The 16356-nt window shown below is 44.4% G+C and overlaps 1 protein-coding gene across 8 annotated transcripts in view; it reads left to right on the top strand.

The window, feature by feature from the left end:
* The window catches only part of LOC109967740 (rho GTPase-activating protein 8), a 51652-nt gene that overhangs the window by 5777 nt on the left and 29519 nt on the right, over positions 1-16356 (top strand). The window contains exons 2-3 of one of the 8 annotated variants that reach the window (XM_020613525.1): positions 6042-6135; positions 6645-6727. The exons of 1 other annotated variant lie outside the window; for it this stretch is intronic. Coding sequence is in view for 5 of the 7 variants with exons in the window: in XM_020613522.1 (XP_020469178.1) it covers positions 15838-15961 (124 nt within the window). In the remaining 2 variants the exon portion in view is untranslated. Of the gene's footprint in view, positions 1-6041; positions 6136-6644; positions 6728-15474; positions 15567-15602; positions 15962-16356 lie in introns of those variants that run through there. 6 more of the 8 variants (XM_020613523.1, XM_020613522.1, XM_020613527.1 and 3 more) reach the window with 6 other exon arrangements.

Genomic DNA, 16356 nt, shown 5'->3' with positions numbered 1-16356 from the left:
GGCGAGTTGAGTTGATGCCAAAGAGCTCGATTTTGGTCTCATCTGACCACAACACTTTCACCCAGTCTTCCTCTGAATCAGTCAGATGTTCAAACTTCAAACGGGCCTGTAGATGTGCTTTCTTGAGCAGGGGGACCTTGTGGGCACAGCAGGATTTCAGTCCTTCACAGCGTAGTGCATTACCAACTGTTTTTTTGGTGACTATGGTCCCAGCTGCCTTGAGATCATTGACAAGTTCGTCCCGAGTAGTCCTGGCCTGATTCCTCATTGTTCTCATTATCATTGAAACTCCATGAGGTGAGATCTTGCATGGAGCTCCAGACCGAGGGAGATTGGCAGTTAATTGATGTTTCTTCCATTTGCGAATAATCGCACCAACTGTTGTCACCTTCTCACCAGCTGCTTGGCGATGGACTTGTAGCCCATTCCAGCCTTGTGTAGGTCCACAATCTTGTCCCTGACATCCTTGGAAAGCTCTTTGGTCTTGGCCATGGTGAAGAGTTTGGAATCTGGATTGATTGATTGCTTCTGTGGACAGGTCTCTTTTATACAGGTAACGAGCTGAGAGGGCTCCCAATGTCAGCTCGTTACCTGTATAAAATACACCTGGGAGCCAGAGATCTTGCTGACTGATAGGAGATCAAATACTTATTTCATTCACGAAAATGCAAATGAATGTATAACTTTTTTTGTAATGCATTTTTCTGGATTTTTTTTGTTATTGTTGTGTCTCTCACTGTTCAAATAAACCTACCATTGACATTGTAGACTGATCATTTCTTTGTTAGTGGGCAAAATTACAAAATCAGCTGAGGTTCAAATAATTTTTTCCCTGACTGTACTCTGAGCATTTCATGGAAACACAGAGCAGCATGTCGTTGAGGAGAAGACTGTGGCTTGTGTTTGGCACACAGACTTGTCCTCTGGGGGTGGTACATGTCCATATGAAACTTCGATCTGGCACACATGTCCTGCTTTAAAACTATATTTAGCCATGTTGCATCAGCAACTTAGTTGCAAAGTAAAACGTGCCCAGTGTTTTCTGTAAGAACCTGCTGACCGTACTGGCTGCTGGTTGCTCCCTTCTCAGGCGTTAATCTAGAAACCGGGCTGCCTCTGGCCTGCTTGGCTCTAACGTTGTGGTCAAGGTTGTGCAGGAGGTTTGGTATTATGTTGCAGCCGTGCATGTTGTTGAGGGAAGCCAGCCATCTGTCAGCCTGCATGGCAGGAGTCAAGGTTAACACGGGGGCCGGGGACAGGAGGTGGGACACCAGAGGGGACTCCGGGCATGGCTCAGCTTCTGTGCTCCCAGCATGGCAGTTCCACTCATCCCTGAGCAAGGAGCAGACAGAGTGTTGGTTAGTGTTAAACAGAGAGGATCGATCATCTAACTGGTGGCTGTTGGAGCAAATTCAGGGCTTCGTCTGTTTCCTCAGTCACTGTGATCACCTGCTTGTCGTTGGGTTATAAACCCAATGAAAAGTATACTACTTTCCTGAATGAAACGAGTTACAAATCTATTTTAGTGCACGCACAGTAGAATATACATGTTCATAGTTTTCTAAACCACTCTGCAGTGCTTCTCAAAGGCTGAAGTCCTTGTTGATGAAAATAGTGGCCTAATTATTTGGAATAAAATCATCAATACAAAAGCCTCAATGTAAAAAATGATGATTGCATAGGAGGCACAAAGTAGATCATTTTAATGTTCCAGCACCGATTAATCAGTATTTGATTCTGAGACCGCTGGTGCAACAACATATTTCACTGATCCGTCAGACAAACTGAGAGTGAAAGTCTCTGTGACTCAATAAATTATCTTTCATTCAACCTTCCCAGTCCACCATCCTTGACAGAGACAGGTTTGCACACGTTGCTGCATTTGGCTGGGACACACGATCTATCATTTGACAGTCATCGTGGTCGTATCGTGTGTTGTCAGCAGTGAGATGAGGGGAGGAGCTCTATGGAGCCTCAGCAGGATTGATGTTAAATGTTGTGATCAATAAGATGATGCCGTGAACTTCACATCCAGTACTCAGGAGGCGCACTAACCCACTGTGCTCAGGGTTATACATCTATAAATTGCAGTAAGTGACCCTGTCACTTGTGTTTGTGTCAGCCTGCCCTCTTTAAAATCAAATGTGAAAGAATGTGTGACAGCTGCTGAGGAAATCAAATCCTGGATGTTTTGCAATTTACTCTGAGGTGCGTTGGCTGTCCCACAAGGCTGAAGTAATTTCTGGTGTCCTCTGCTGCTCTTGACGTCCCTGTGATCCTGTGCTGCTTCTGACACACTGGCAGAAGAACGAGGCCTGAGAGGCTGCAGAGTTACAGCTGCTCCGACAAGACGCTCAGGCTTAAACGCCCCCTCGATCTAACAAATCACACAGAGAGTGGAAGGTTGTATTCACCTCCAGTAGAGGCAGCTGTGAGAGCTGTGTTTGGAAACAGCTTAACAGTGGATCAAATGATTGTAGTAAGTTCCTCATGTTGCTGACAGCTTGTTGTGGAGGCATGGCTGATGCCCTGACACATACTGTTCACCCACACACAGATGATCAGGTCTGCAGCGTCACGAGGAGGAGACCTGCAGACCTCCTCTAAATCTCCTCCATCACACCTGGATGCTGGAGGAGAAAATCCATCAGCATGTCCATGAGTAGCGATTGACTCTGCTGAAGGAAAAGATCAACTCACCAAAATGATCATGAACTGAAGATTTCTTAAAGGCATACTGAGCCGTGATTAGGAGACATGGAGAAGAAACCTTTTTCAGTGAGCCCCAAATGCTCCAATTTGTTTTCTGTCTTATAAAAACATGCTGTCCTGGTCCTGTACCTGCTCTGTGTTTAGTCAATTAGCTGTTGTTCCCTTGCCAGCCCCTAGATGTCCTGGACTCTGGAGTGTCTGTGCTCATAGTTTGCCTCAGTTAGCCCTTTATGTTTCCTTGTTCCCAGTGTTTTGTGTTTTCACTTTTGTTTTGGACTGTGTCTGGATTGTGAACCCTGCCTGCCTCTGGAATCTGTCCCCGCAGACTCCCACACTGGGTCTGACTGGTCGCCGGACCCCTGTTTCTGGTCTTGTGCTGCCTCTGGTTTTGTCAGCCTGGACTGTAAAGTGAGCCTTCTCTGCCCTTGTGAGTAAAACCAGCTGCAGGGGTGTGTCCTGCGTTTGTGTCCTTCTCCCCTCACTTTGCTGTTTTGACATAGAAACGTGACAGCACATACGTTATGTTGTTGAGGGGTTTCGCTCTCATCGTATCAGATATTTTGAGACTATTTGAAAATAGAAACCTCTCAGCTAATCTCTGGCAGCTGTGCTATGGACTGGAGGCAGGAGAAGGAGTGTAAGGAGGCAGATTACTGTCCCTGTGGCCCTGAAGGATGCAGCGCTCCGCTTTGATGTCCCCTCTTGCTGAAATGGTTTAACATCGGCTTAAAAGTGCCAGAGAACAAGGGAGGGCAGGAAATACAGCTTTGTTCAGCTGCAGTTAATTCAGCACTGTCTTTGAATTTGTCTCGTTTTCAGTCTTTGGCTAAGATATATGTGTTTGGATGGTGAGTAGTTGGACTTGTTTTACCAGCCTGGGCAAATGCCCAAAAATAAAGCCACAGGAAAAACTGCTCCACTGTTATATTATATAAAACAAGGGTTTACTAAAACCCTTGCCCTGGGCATAAAGAGGTTAACCATAAAGGCATACTGTAAATACATTCAGCTCATACAAGTAGAATTACCCTTAATGTTTTGTCATATACTTATACATTACCAAAGTTCATATGGGCTATGGCACATTTCCCCACTGCACCATCCACCAATGCATCCCTTTTAGATGACATAGCTCTTTCCTCCAGTACTACTGTGAGGAACCTTGGAGTCATCTTTGATCAGGATATGTCCTTTAAATCACACATAAACCAAGTCTCTAGATCTGCCATCTTTCACCTGCGCAGTATTGCAAAAATCAGGAGCATCCTGTCTCAAAGTGATGCTGAAAAACTGGTCCATGCATTTGTTACTCCCAGGCTGGACTACTGTAACTCTTTACTATCAGGATGTCCCAATAATTCCTTAAAAAGCCTCCAGTTAATCCAAAATGCTGCAGCCAGAGTACTGACAGGAACTAGCAAGAGAGATCATATCTCTCCCATATTAGCTTCTCTCCACTGGCTCCCTGTAAAATGAGTCCACAGAAGCAGAATGGGAGGCAGAGCCTTTAGCTATCAAGCTCCTCTCCTATGGAACCAACTCCCAGTGTCAGTTCGGGAGGCGGACACCCTCTCTACCTTTAAGATTAGACTTAAGACGTTCCTTTTTGATAAAGCGTATAGTTAGGGCTAGATCAGGTGGCCCTGAGCCTTCCCTTAGTTATGCTGCTATAGGCCTAGGCTGCTGGGGGGCCCATGATGCTCTGGAGCTCTACATTTCTGAGTCAGTCCACTCCCTCACATCACCTAACCGTTCAAACCAAGAATAAAAATTATTCCCATCCCCCTCAATGAATTTAGATAGGAGGCAAAGATTGTTAACCAGATGAAACTGAACAACATTCCCTTGAACCAACTGATCCACAATGCCAGATGCATCCATCTTACCCTCCTGTAACAGATCCAGGTGATACTGCTGCAGCTCTAACTTTGCCTGCTTCATTTTCTGTTTAAGGGCATACGAGTTCTAACTTGTAGTCATACTTAAACTGCTCACATTCAGCCTGTTAATTACACTGCAGCTGCACCAGGTCTTTTTGTTGCTCAAAAGTTAAAGTTCTGGGGTTTAATCCTGCACCAGCTACTGGACTAAACTGAGCAGTAAGCACATCTGCTGGAATCAAACCATTCTTTAAAGCCAATTTCACACTGCCTTCAAGTTTTTTTTTTATCGGCCATATCAATTTTAAAATGCTCTGCAATCCTCAAAAGTTGCTCTTTCTTGCACTGTTCCAACACAGACTGTGACGGAGCCTGAATTAAGCTGCCCACAAGTGAAGCCATGGCCACAGATTCTACCGAAAAGAGAGAGAGAGAGAGAAAAACGCACTACCTGAACCACTGTGAGCAGGAGACCCACCCCTCTAGCTGCCTGTTATAACCACACTAACTAGCTCCACCCTAGTCTTTGTGGGATACTTATGCACTCTAAACCAGTGGACTGAGAAGGGCAGCCAGCAACCTGGTGACCCTCTCACAGTCACAGAGGTGCTCCTGAGCCTGTGCTATACCCACTTTCACCGCCACCTAATTCAAACTTCACATGTCCCCTACTGGAACTCACTGCCAAGCCTGTCAGGGGAAAAGCACTCCAGCCCCAAAATCCCAGCTAGGTTCACTAACACTGAGAAAAAGGGAAACAAATGCTCACTCCTCAAACAGTCCCTTAACAAACATTTGTCTTAAACCTGTTAGTAACAGTCTCAAAATGCCCTAGTTGGTAAACAGTTAGCTGCACAAACAGCCAAATCCAAAAGCAAACTTTCAACAAATGCAATCCACTGCCGGAGTCCAACATGTTGGACTCCCTCCGGCCCCCCTCCGGCCCCTGGCTGCACCTAGAAGTTCTGTCCATAAAAATAATGAACAGAACCGGTGACAAAGGGCAGCCCTGCCGGAGTCCAACATATGGGGTGTGAGAATCAGTCAAATCAGCGGTGTATGGATGAGTGGAGTTGGGTGTATGCATGTTGTCAATACAACAACAAATGAAATAAAACAAACCCAGGCGATGTGGATCTTAAATAGTCTCAGCTGAGACTCACACAGGTGTCGCCATATTAGCTGTAGGACCCACCCTACCAGCGGACACCTGCAGGTAGTGCAGCAAAAGAGCAGGAAGGGGTGGGACCATAACGGTGTGCACACAACCTCTGTCTTTGAGCATCTTGATGTAGAGCTCAAAGTAAAACCTAACTCAAACACTTCAGAGTAAACATTCAACAGTACAAACAGACTAAACCATGTGTTAGTCATGCTGTTAAATAAGACTAAATATCCACATTTATTATAACAAGATGCCTCTGTGCTACATTTTTAATGCTTTGTTAGTGCACTGGTGGAAGTTTAACGTTACTGGAGGGACACTGAGAGCCAGCCCAGAGAGCAGACATCACAGGCTGGACAGTTTCAAAGGCACAGCTGGGTAAGGACACTAATGAGTTAACTAACTAGGGACCAGTGTAGGCACCTAGCTGAGCACTACACATAGTCAGATATCACCTTCACCATGGCCACTGTTTAACTGGCTTATGTAACTGCACTGGGCATGTTTCACTGAGGATTCTTCTTTCTGAAACTATGAAATGTTTAAGGTTTACAGTCTGTATCTGTATAGTTATAGTCCTGTATACAGGACTATAACTAATACTTCTGTGATAAACTATCAACTGCAGTACTTGGGACTCGAGCCCTCTGTCATTAAAACGGGTTAAACCTTAATTTGTTATTATACAACAATATGTCACCTGTAATGACGTTTTACCAGGTTGTCAATGAGAAAAAGGTTGGTGATTGGGACTTTTGGTTTCCCTCCTATCTATAGAGACAGAGCGCATTTAGACCACGCCCACAGGGGCAGGGAAACATTTCATCTTGCTCATTGATTTTGTATTGAGTGAAGCTGTTTTTTTTGACAATTTGGTCTTTTTACAGAAAACTGCAAAATGTCTAAAAGCTGCTGTCTTCCAGGATGCACTACCAACAAAGTAAAGAAAAACAGCTTTAAGAAGACAAAGGTGAGGGATTAGCAGAATAAGTTAACTGGGATCCTCAGACTCGATATGCCTTTGTGTGCAGCAAGCATGTTTAAGTCAAATATCCAAATGTTTAGGTTACTATATTTCTGTGAGTTGAGCAAACGTATTTAGAGACTACCATATGTCAAAGTTTGGGTAATAAATCAGAAAGCTATGCAGCAACACGTCTGCACATGGCTTAGCTAATTACAGTAGCTTTCTAGTACACAGCTAACATTCTGACAGCTAGCATGTCCATCATCATTTAGTTATCAACTGCAACTCAACTTCCCTCTGGATCTGGCTCTGTTTTGGAAATAGTCTTCCTTCCTGCACCTTTTAACAGGTTACTGTAGTTGGCTAATACACCTGCAAACATACAGAGATGTTTGCTGCACTCAGACATACAGTATATCCAGTATCAGGATCCCTGTTTCCCCGTTGGTCCTGCTAATGCCATGTGTCTTATCCGCTATGCCTTCTTAAAGCTTCTGTGTTTTTTGTTTGGCAGCTTTTAAAGCTTGAACTCTGGGTGCTTTGCCTTCTCCCAGCTGAGAGTCTCAGTCCAGCTGCTCTGTGGCGGCTAGCTCTGTATTGCTGTTGTGCTTGCTATGACTTTACGGGTCCCCAGTGTTCCAGAGTGGTGGAAACCACATTCACCAGCTTTTCAGCAGTTTTAGTCTGAAGAACAGTGCCCTGTATTTTCCAGTTGCTTCTATAATGACTGTCACATATGACTCAGTTGTCAGTGCCGTCCATGCATCTGTGGTCAGAGACGCCTTTTCTACACTTGCCAAACAACCGCACCTCTCACATGCATTATGATCACACATCTAGTTGTGCTGTGACCATTTTTTAATTATATTTATAAGTACTTTATTTTTATTTTTCTAATGCACGTTCCTTATTCTTGTTTTCACATTCTTTTTCTTATTTCTTTATTCTTATCTTGTTCTCTTGTCTATACATTGCCTGACAGAAGAACACTGTACATACACACTGAGAGCCGCTGGACCAGAGTCAGATTCCTTGTGTGCCCAGCACACCTGGCCAATAAAACTAATTCTGTGATGAGATGTTTCCTCATTTTCAGAAAAATCTTGGCTTTCCCTGTTGTAATTATGCCTTGGATGTTGATGCATGAACAGTGTCACAAGTGAGGAATCGGCCATTTTGGCACAGCCCATCATTAAAGTTGGTCTGCAAGGCGCCAGAACGTACAGTAACAAGCTGCTTGAAAACACAAGCTGTCCGTGACATTACCCAATTTATTCCTTAGGAGTAAACGTCAGTTCTGTTTAAAGCTTTAAGCCATTTAGTAACGCAAAATACTTCACAAATTACTTCCCAGTTAAGATTAAGAAATAAAGTACTTATTTGCATTTTGAATAAATGTTGTACAGAGTTGAACACAGTGGAGTAGTGGTGTGTCTTCTGATAGAGGAGCTCCAACTGAGCCAGATTTTTACATCTGAAATTAAGGTTCACATGTAAGCCTCTTGTTTGGTCGATGTTTTTATTTATTAACACTCCATTGTGTTGTACCTGGTACTTTTCACCACGCTAACTCTGAGAGACGAGGCAGTCCAAGTAACTTCAAAACAGTGCTGATTTATTCAATGAACACAGGTAAAAATTAACATTACACGCTCAGGTATCTTGCACCTCCAACATGCACACAGGCAGCTGAAAGATGAAGGACCCTGAACCACAACAGGCCTATACATTATATCACCTCGGGCTAACCCCATTCTACACAGGAACGCCAAACCATGATGTCTCCCGGTGCCAGCTTTGCAGCTGACCATGGCAGTAGTCAAAGCATGAAGAAAATCAATGTGTGATTCTCTGTTGATTATGTGGTGTGTAGCTAAAACATTCTAACACGACCTCTAGTGACATCATGACATTAAACATAAGAAAAGATTATGGCTATAACTACAGTTATACACGTCATAATAACAATAATAAACATCCTGTCTTCTAACAGTCATCAACTTTCTATCTAGTTATCCTTGACCATAAGCAACCTGCAGTAACTCATGAGAATGACTAAGCATTTAACAGTCTAACTAGACATCCTGTCTACTCTAAACATTTCTAATACATCAAGTATCTAACCAATATCTATCTGACTAAAAATACCTAACAACTGTTATAAACAGCTTGTTTCTGCATCAGTGTGTCCTGTAGCTCTCTGCGTCCTGTCTGTGCTGTTTGCAGCTAACGTGCACATGTGAATTTCATGCCATCTGTAGTCTGAGTGTACATGATAAATGGAAGTTAGCAGCCTTTTGTCTTGGAAATGATGTTGTCCATTGCTTCTTATCTCCCCTGCACAGCCTGCTCTTCGACATTTTAAAACCCGACATCTGACCGAAGTGAAATCCCACCACCACAACACATCGAACACTTCAGCTGTCGTTTCTCTCTGTCTGTCTCCTTCTGAGGAGATGAGACAAACCACAGCTCTGCTCTGACATCGGTTAGCGGCTGTGTGCTCTTCTCACAGCTGAGGTTTGTTCTCCTTGAGTGAGCGTGTGAATGCTAATGAGGTGCCGGTCGCCTGTTTGCAAAGAGTCCTGGATGTTTTTCAGTGGGTGTGACTGTTTGAAAACACGAATAATGCAGGTCCTGTTTAAGAGCAGTGTTTCACTTTCTGCTTCATTTGTGATTGACTAGGCTAGAGATTAATATGCCCGTCAAAACCTGATTTTTTTTCCCTCAGTGTCAGGATCTCAAAATAACTTTCTCTGATTTCTGCAGTGGCTGAATATTTTGAAGTGATGCTCTGGTGTTTACTGTGGAAATGTGTTCCTTTTCCCAGTAAAAATACCTGTGGAAACCTCTCAGACTTTCAGGCCTCCGCCCCCAAATCACAGCTGTTCAACAAGTGGTGCATTGACTGTTACAGCTAAGTGTCCAGTGCTCTGAGTTTTGCCTTTTGACTTTCTGTCTGCACTTTTCCTGACTATTCCAGGTGTTATCAGATGTCAGTGAAAGTCCTCATTTGTAAATATCTTTAATTGTTTGGATCAAGAAGTCATTTTGTCAACAACAGGCATAGTATAAATATATGATTATGACCTAATCTGTATTTTTGTAACACGTATTGACTGCACACAGTCACTGATGTGGTTTGACTGTGTGATGCCTGGTGCTGCACCAACTCCATGGCCCAGACTATGTTGGGAGATGCATTCTGGTGATGCTTCACACCTGAAACCATTGTTCCTGATCCAGAGAGCATCCACATTAAAGACTGCATGTTAAACACCAGATGGAAGCAAGATCAATGGAAAGAATCTGCAGGTTTCAAGCCCACAACCTTGGTGCTGTGAGGTGGCGCCGATGCTCCACCCTGCCTGTTGACAGGGATAGAAACACAGTATGTATTACCTGGCACTGACAGAGCGAGTAGATCCACATGCAGCTGTGGCGTCTGTGCCCAGAATGTCATCAGGACCTTGAGATAACAACAGAAAATCAATTAAAGTGCAAAGCAGAGCTGACGCCGCTCACAGCTTTAAATTGGCTGCCAGATCTGAGGGGCTGATTGTTCCTGGCAGAGGTCAGAGCAGCTCTGTAAAGATTCAGCACCAAACCACGGGTCGGAGGAGCACTGCTCTGTACTCTGGTCGCACTCAACAGACCCACACTTTAGTAGACAAAGACTGTGAGTAGCAGACAGGTATATTTTATTGTGCCTCTACACTGGCGACCCTCGTAGTTGTCCGTCTGTCTGTCCAGCCCATTGTTGTGCATGTGATATCCAAATGGTCTTCTGCTTCAGACTGTAACATCTCAACAAGTAGTGGACAGATGGTGGTGGAATCTGGTTCAGGTGTTCACGTTCCCTGCCTTCTCTTCTAGGTCAGCGTTTTAATATTATTTTGTGTCCAGTGCTTTGACAAATGAACAAATGCCTGCAGAACTAACGGCATTCCCATCAGCTGCACTTGGTGTTAATGAGTTAAGGTTAGCATGGTGAAGCTGGTAAATTTCACCATGTTGTCATTCTCTTTAGGAAGAACACTGAGACCAGGTGCAGCTTTACGGGGCTGCTTGCATGGCTGTGGACTCGCATGTTCACTACCCAGAGACTCGCTCATCCATCCATAGTGATCCAAACAAATAAACAGAAACAGTGTTTGGTTTTCAAGACCCATAACCTGGTTTCTGTCATGTTATATAATGATAATATACCAGTGCCCTGTGGCAGTAACAGCCAACAGCACATTACAACTTACAGAATGGCCCTTTAATGGTGCAGTATTGTCAATGCTTGGACACCAGAGTTGTGCTCCAGGGTGGAGGTTGTGCAGCTGTGTTGCTGCTCACGCTGTGGATGATAGTATCGTTCAGGGTCTGTCTGTCCTGACATGCTGGTTATCGGAGCGTTCATGTGTCCTCCGACGTGGATGCTTCTGCGACGGTGGGAGCTGCTGCCTGAGGCTGCTGATGGTGTGCGGCAACGTTGACATCTACTGGCTGCTGGGCTGCAACACAAGACGGCACCAAGCAGCTACTGCCAGGATCAGTATTCAGACATGTCACTGCACAAAGTCAGGAGGAAATGATGATAGAAATGAGCTGCAGAATGGAAACATCACATTATAAACAGGCATGGCAGATTTATTTCAGAATTGGTTTAAAATTGGAGTAAGTGATTGTCATTATTTCTCCCATTGTTCTAAAAACATGACCTATTGAGGCTGTATTTTCCTTTTTATTCTTTATATTAAGGCTGTTACATTTATTAAACACATATAAGTAAAAGTTTACCAATGCATCGAGCTGAACTCGTGCCCCACAGTTACAATCTGTGAACCAATGAAAGCGCCATATATTTTCTGTATAAATTTAAAACAGATGAAATGCTAGAAATTAAGAAATAATCTTGATTCTCTGGGTTTGAGCCCTGGCCAACCTGGGGCCTTTCTGTGCTGAGTCTGCATGTTCTCTCTGCGTGGGTTCTCTCTGGCTTCCTCCCACAGTCCAAATACATGCAGCTCCCGGTGACTGGCGACTCTAAATTACTTGTGGGAGTCTGTGCGGTTGTGTGTCTACATGTCAGCCCTGTGACAGACTGGCGACCTGTCCAGGGTGGACCCCGCCTCTCGCCCAGTGTCAGCTGGGATTGGCTCCAGCCCCCTGACTCTATTCAGAATCAGAATCAGTTTTATTGGCTAGGTGTGTTGGACACATGAGGAATTTGACTCTGGTACATCGGCTCTCAGTATGTTTGTACATATCCTATGTAAGGCAGTGACATTCAGGAATAAGCGGTGTAGGTAATGGATGGATGGATCTCGTGATTCCTACATGTAAGTGTGAAGCTCTGCCCCAGCTCCTGTTTATTTAGTCAATCTTCTTTTTCCTCTGGCTGGATTTAGATTAGGGGGTGTTTATAATCCCGCTTCCAGTTATGCTCCCACTCATATGGCATGTGGATGTCTCGAGTATCCTCCGCCCGTGACTAAGCTCATTATTATTTTCTTCTATATTTGGGTCATATATTCCCTATATACTCTCTCTTCATTTGCATAATCATCGAATACCATATAAACCCTGTTTTGTTTTGTTTTTTCCCCCTCTTCACTGCTTATGGATATTTGGGTGATGTGTTGTTTCTGCTTGTGTGTGTGTGTGTGTAGCAGATAAAGGCAGAGTATTCATTCATAGGCTGAAACCATTTAGGGAGTGTTTACAGTGTATCGGATGTACTGTTGTTTATCAGATATGTAACTGTTGTACATGTCTCTAGCTGTTTTGGTTTGTCTTCTTATTCCATCTCTGCCTCAATGTAAGAACTGAGACCCCTGTGGCTGTAGCTCAGACAGGTGAGTGAGATTTTTCAATAATTACAGGGTTGGTGGTTCAATCCCTGGTTCCTTTTGTTCATGTGTTCAACTCTGGACAAGACAATGGACACCAAGTTGCTCCCAGCAACTGTATCCACTTCATTTGCTAAAACCATTGTATACATTTTACATTAGCCTCATTTAACGGTAGATTAACTGAAATGAGATTCCTCCCACAGCCTGATAACCCCATTGACAGTGGGACAGGACATGGTGTCTCCCAGCTACACCCGCCTCCGTGACCCTCTGCTGCCTACAGCCTCCTGTTGTTATTCCAGCTTCTCCACCCTGTGTTGTCAAAGTACAGTCTGTAAATCAGCCCCGCCTGCCGCCTAGCCAAGGTTAGAAGAAGGGTTTTTCCAGTAGTCATGTCAAACAGCCATGGAGGAGCTCTGGGCAGCTAAAAGTCTGAACCAGCAGCTGCCAGAGTGAAGAGGTGGCGTCTTTAGCACAGAGAGAGTGGGACAAAGAAAGAGCAACAACCAGGGTTAACTAACATGGAGAGGGTTAAAAGCAGCCAGAGGACTCAGACTGGATTCAGATGTGGTGTTCTTCCTTCTGGATGTGTTAGCATCTAAAGCTAACCTGTTTGTTTTGGTAGCATTAGCCACCTAGCATGGTCAGGATTTTACCTTTGTGTTGAATTAATACGATTTTAATTTGGGAGGAACTGGAGCTTTGTGTCACATCAGCAGTAACCAGAGGGTCCTACTGGACTGACATGTTTACTGTTAGCCAGCTAATGCTAACTTATGGCTGGAGACTGTAGTTTATACAGTTTGTCTCCCTAGTGGCTCCAAAGAAATTAAGAAGAGTAGCTTTAATATCAAGGCCCTGAACATCTTATTTCTAAAGTAAATCTCTTTTTTCCAAGAGGTGCTGCATTTTTCTCATAAGGCAGGGTTGACCAGAAGAAGCTCAGACTTCAGTTCACTTGATATTAAAACGGCACTTACTTCTCAGTGACCTGCAGAGCTTTTCTCTAGGATTACATGACTTTAGATTCATGTTCTTCAGAGGAAATTCTTTTATAAAACAGCAGCCCATTAGGAACATATCATTCACTCTTCTTAAAAACTGAGATAAATGGCTGGGGTACTGCCTGAGGTAGTGTGTAGTATATTGTTATGCGTCATAAGGACAACAAGTTGTATGAAGAGTCTGATGGAGCAGAATATGCTGCAGCAGTCTGCCCATCCATTAGAAACACAGTCACATCCTGACCAGGTTTGAAGAAAGTTTAATTGTCTCTTCCATGAATATAAAGTAAAACCCCTCTGACCTTATATGACTTTGACTGTTCATGATGTTTTCCTCCTGCTCCCTTCTGTCTCTAACACCGCCAGCTCCAGGCCAAAAGACAAATACTCTTTCTCTGAAATTTCTCTCCTCGGAGTTTGTGACAGCTTTGCATATAAATTTGTTTGTGAGTAAATCCTTCCAGGATTTCTTTTTAACCTCCAGTGCCTCAGCAGGAGCCGTCAGTGTGAAAGGAACAGGAAAATCTTCAGATCTGACTTTGACAGAGCTCAGAATTAAAATGAAAGTCACTTTGTGTTTGAGAAATTCACATCTAACAGTCGGTCACAAAGGGATATTACAGTCGATTCAAGGGGGCGGCTGTCGCTCAGGAGGTGGAGTGTCATCTCCTGACGGGAGCCCAGCTTCTCCAGCCCACATGTCAAAGTCTCCCTGGGCAAGGTGCTGACCCCAGGTTGCCCCTGGTGGCTGCACCGTCTGTGCGTATGCTCGTATGGGTGAATTGGGAATAATGTAAAGAGCCTTGAGTGTGCTTCATTGCAAAGAAAAGCATTATACAAATACAAACCATTTACAACTTTGTCCATCAAATTCACCAAAATATAGAAACATCATCCAACATAGATCAAATATGGAAATTAAACACAATCGAAGAGTAAAACGAGCAAGTCAGTAAAACCTGGAAATCCATGAAGAGACCCAAATGTATTCTCCCAGTTTAAACAGGGCAGCAACCAGACTGTTAAACTGCCGACTGCCAAAGAACACTGCCTTGGGAAGCAGGATGGCGGAGATGCTGGGTTCCAGTGGTGGGACGGTGGGGAGCCCAAGGTCAGTCATCCCCTCGACTCTGGTGAACGGTCCGAAGCAGGCAACCGAAGCCCACGGGCCCCCAGGCCGCTCTTGTGCCTCGGCCAAGAGGGGCTGAATGGCGGGGAACCTGGGCCAGATTGGGGAGGGCTTGCACAGCTGCTCCACCTTGTAGTAGTCCCCCACCATGTCTGAGGGAGCAGGGGGTGGGCTGGCCTCAGGGACGGAGATGCCTTTTCGGCCCGCAGCCTTGGCGATAATCCCGGGCAGGTCGTGGAGCAAACCACCGGCCGCCGCAGGCTGGCTGGCGGGTGGAGCAAGATGCTCATGCGGGGGAAAACCGCCTCCGCTCCAGGTTGACCAGTTGATGGGAGAACCGGGGGAACTGGCAATGGAGGGAAGCGAGTCAATGGACCCAGGCCCTCCAGAATATAAGGTTCTCAGTCTTTATGGGTTTGCCCTTCATCATGGACATGTATTTAAAGTGATCTTTAAAAGTATTCAACTTTCTTAAAACGTGTTAATTGATATGTTAAAATGTGTCTTTAAACTGTGGCCAAACAAATTTAAGACATTTTATTTTAAAATTCACATGATGGCACCACAGGACAGGCTAAAGAGACACGGATAAACAACAATCTAATGCATTCGTTTGGATTTATTTTAGATGTTCTCAGGGAACCTTAGTAAGTACAATGTTGACTTGTGTAATAAATACTTTATTGACATTTCGCAGTGTAAAAGTTTAGGTCGTGCTCATTTAGTTAATATTTGTTAAAACAAAGTTTTTTTTCATCTGGTTTGGTCATTCACCACACTGAGCATGCGCAGTCCGTCAGCAGCTGGAGGGCTGTTTCAGGAAGTTTTCTTCGGTGTTTTCTACCTGAGTTAACCTGCTGCTACAGGTGAGTTTCGTGCTGCTTCACGTGCTCTCCGACTCTTTACCTGTCACCGGAGGCGTCGCTACACAAACACACGACGTGTAACCGTGTATTTGGTCCGTGTTTCTGGGTTGTGGGTTAATGAAACCGCTCAGGTGTTTCTCGTTAATTAGCCTCATTAGCATCTTCACTGCCTGTCGCTAAACTGGCGCCTTAGCTGTTCAACAGGTGTTGTGCTGGGCTACTTTATACTACATTTCTGTGGTACATTATACTACCTGTTGTGTAGTACTACATGTTCTGTGGTGCCTCAGTACACAGGACACTTCAGCTTTGTTTGTATAGCGACAAATCGCAACAAAAACAACCCCACGTCTCTTTATTTAACCAGGTGAAGACCTTAAAGTACATGTTCTCAGGTACTTTATACTACATCTGTGTTACTGAAAACATTCAATACTTTAGTACGTTTTCTGTGCTACTGTAGTACATGCTGTGAAGTATGTGTTCTGTGGTACTGTCATGTTGTAAACATCAAAATATCACAGAAGTCTCTCATACTACAGGAATTTACTAGTACCCGTACAGTACTACAAAGCCTGTGGTAACGCACTGCAGTATGTGTGGTACTGTACCACAGTACGTGCACTAGGCTATGTTCCTGTGGTCAGTGATCCAAAGCAGCACAAGGTCTGGAATGCCCCACAGGATCCAGTTGCACAGGATTTTTTTCTCCGTGTCCTACTGATATTTGCATAAAACACCAGAGGCTGACACACGTTGGAGTCGCTGTGGCTTTCTGGAGGGTTAGACG

The sequence above is a fragment of the Monopterus albus genome, unplaced genomic scaffold (assembly GCF_001952655.1).
Source record: "Monopterus albus unplaced genomic scaffold, M_albus_1.0 scaffold134.1, whole genome shotgun sequence".
Lineage (NCBI taxonomy): Eukaryota > Metazoa > Chordata > Actinopteri > Synbranchiformes > Synbranchidae > Monopterus > Monopterus albus.
Note: the sequence above shows the minus strand (reverse complement) of the source record. Positions and strands in the feature narration are given on the sequence as shown.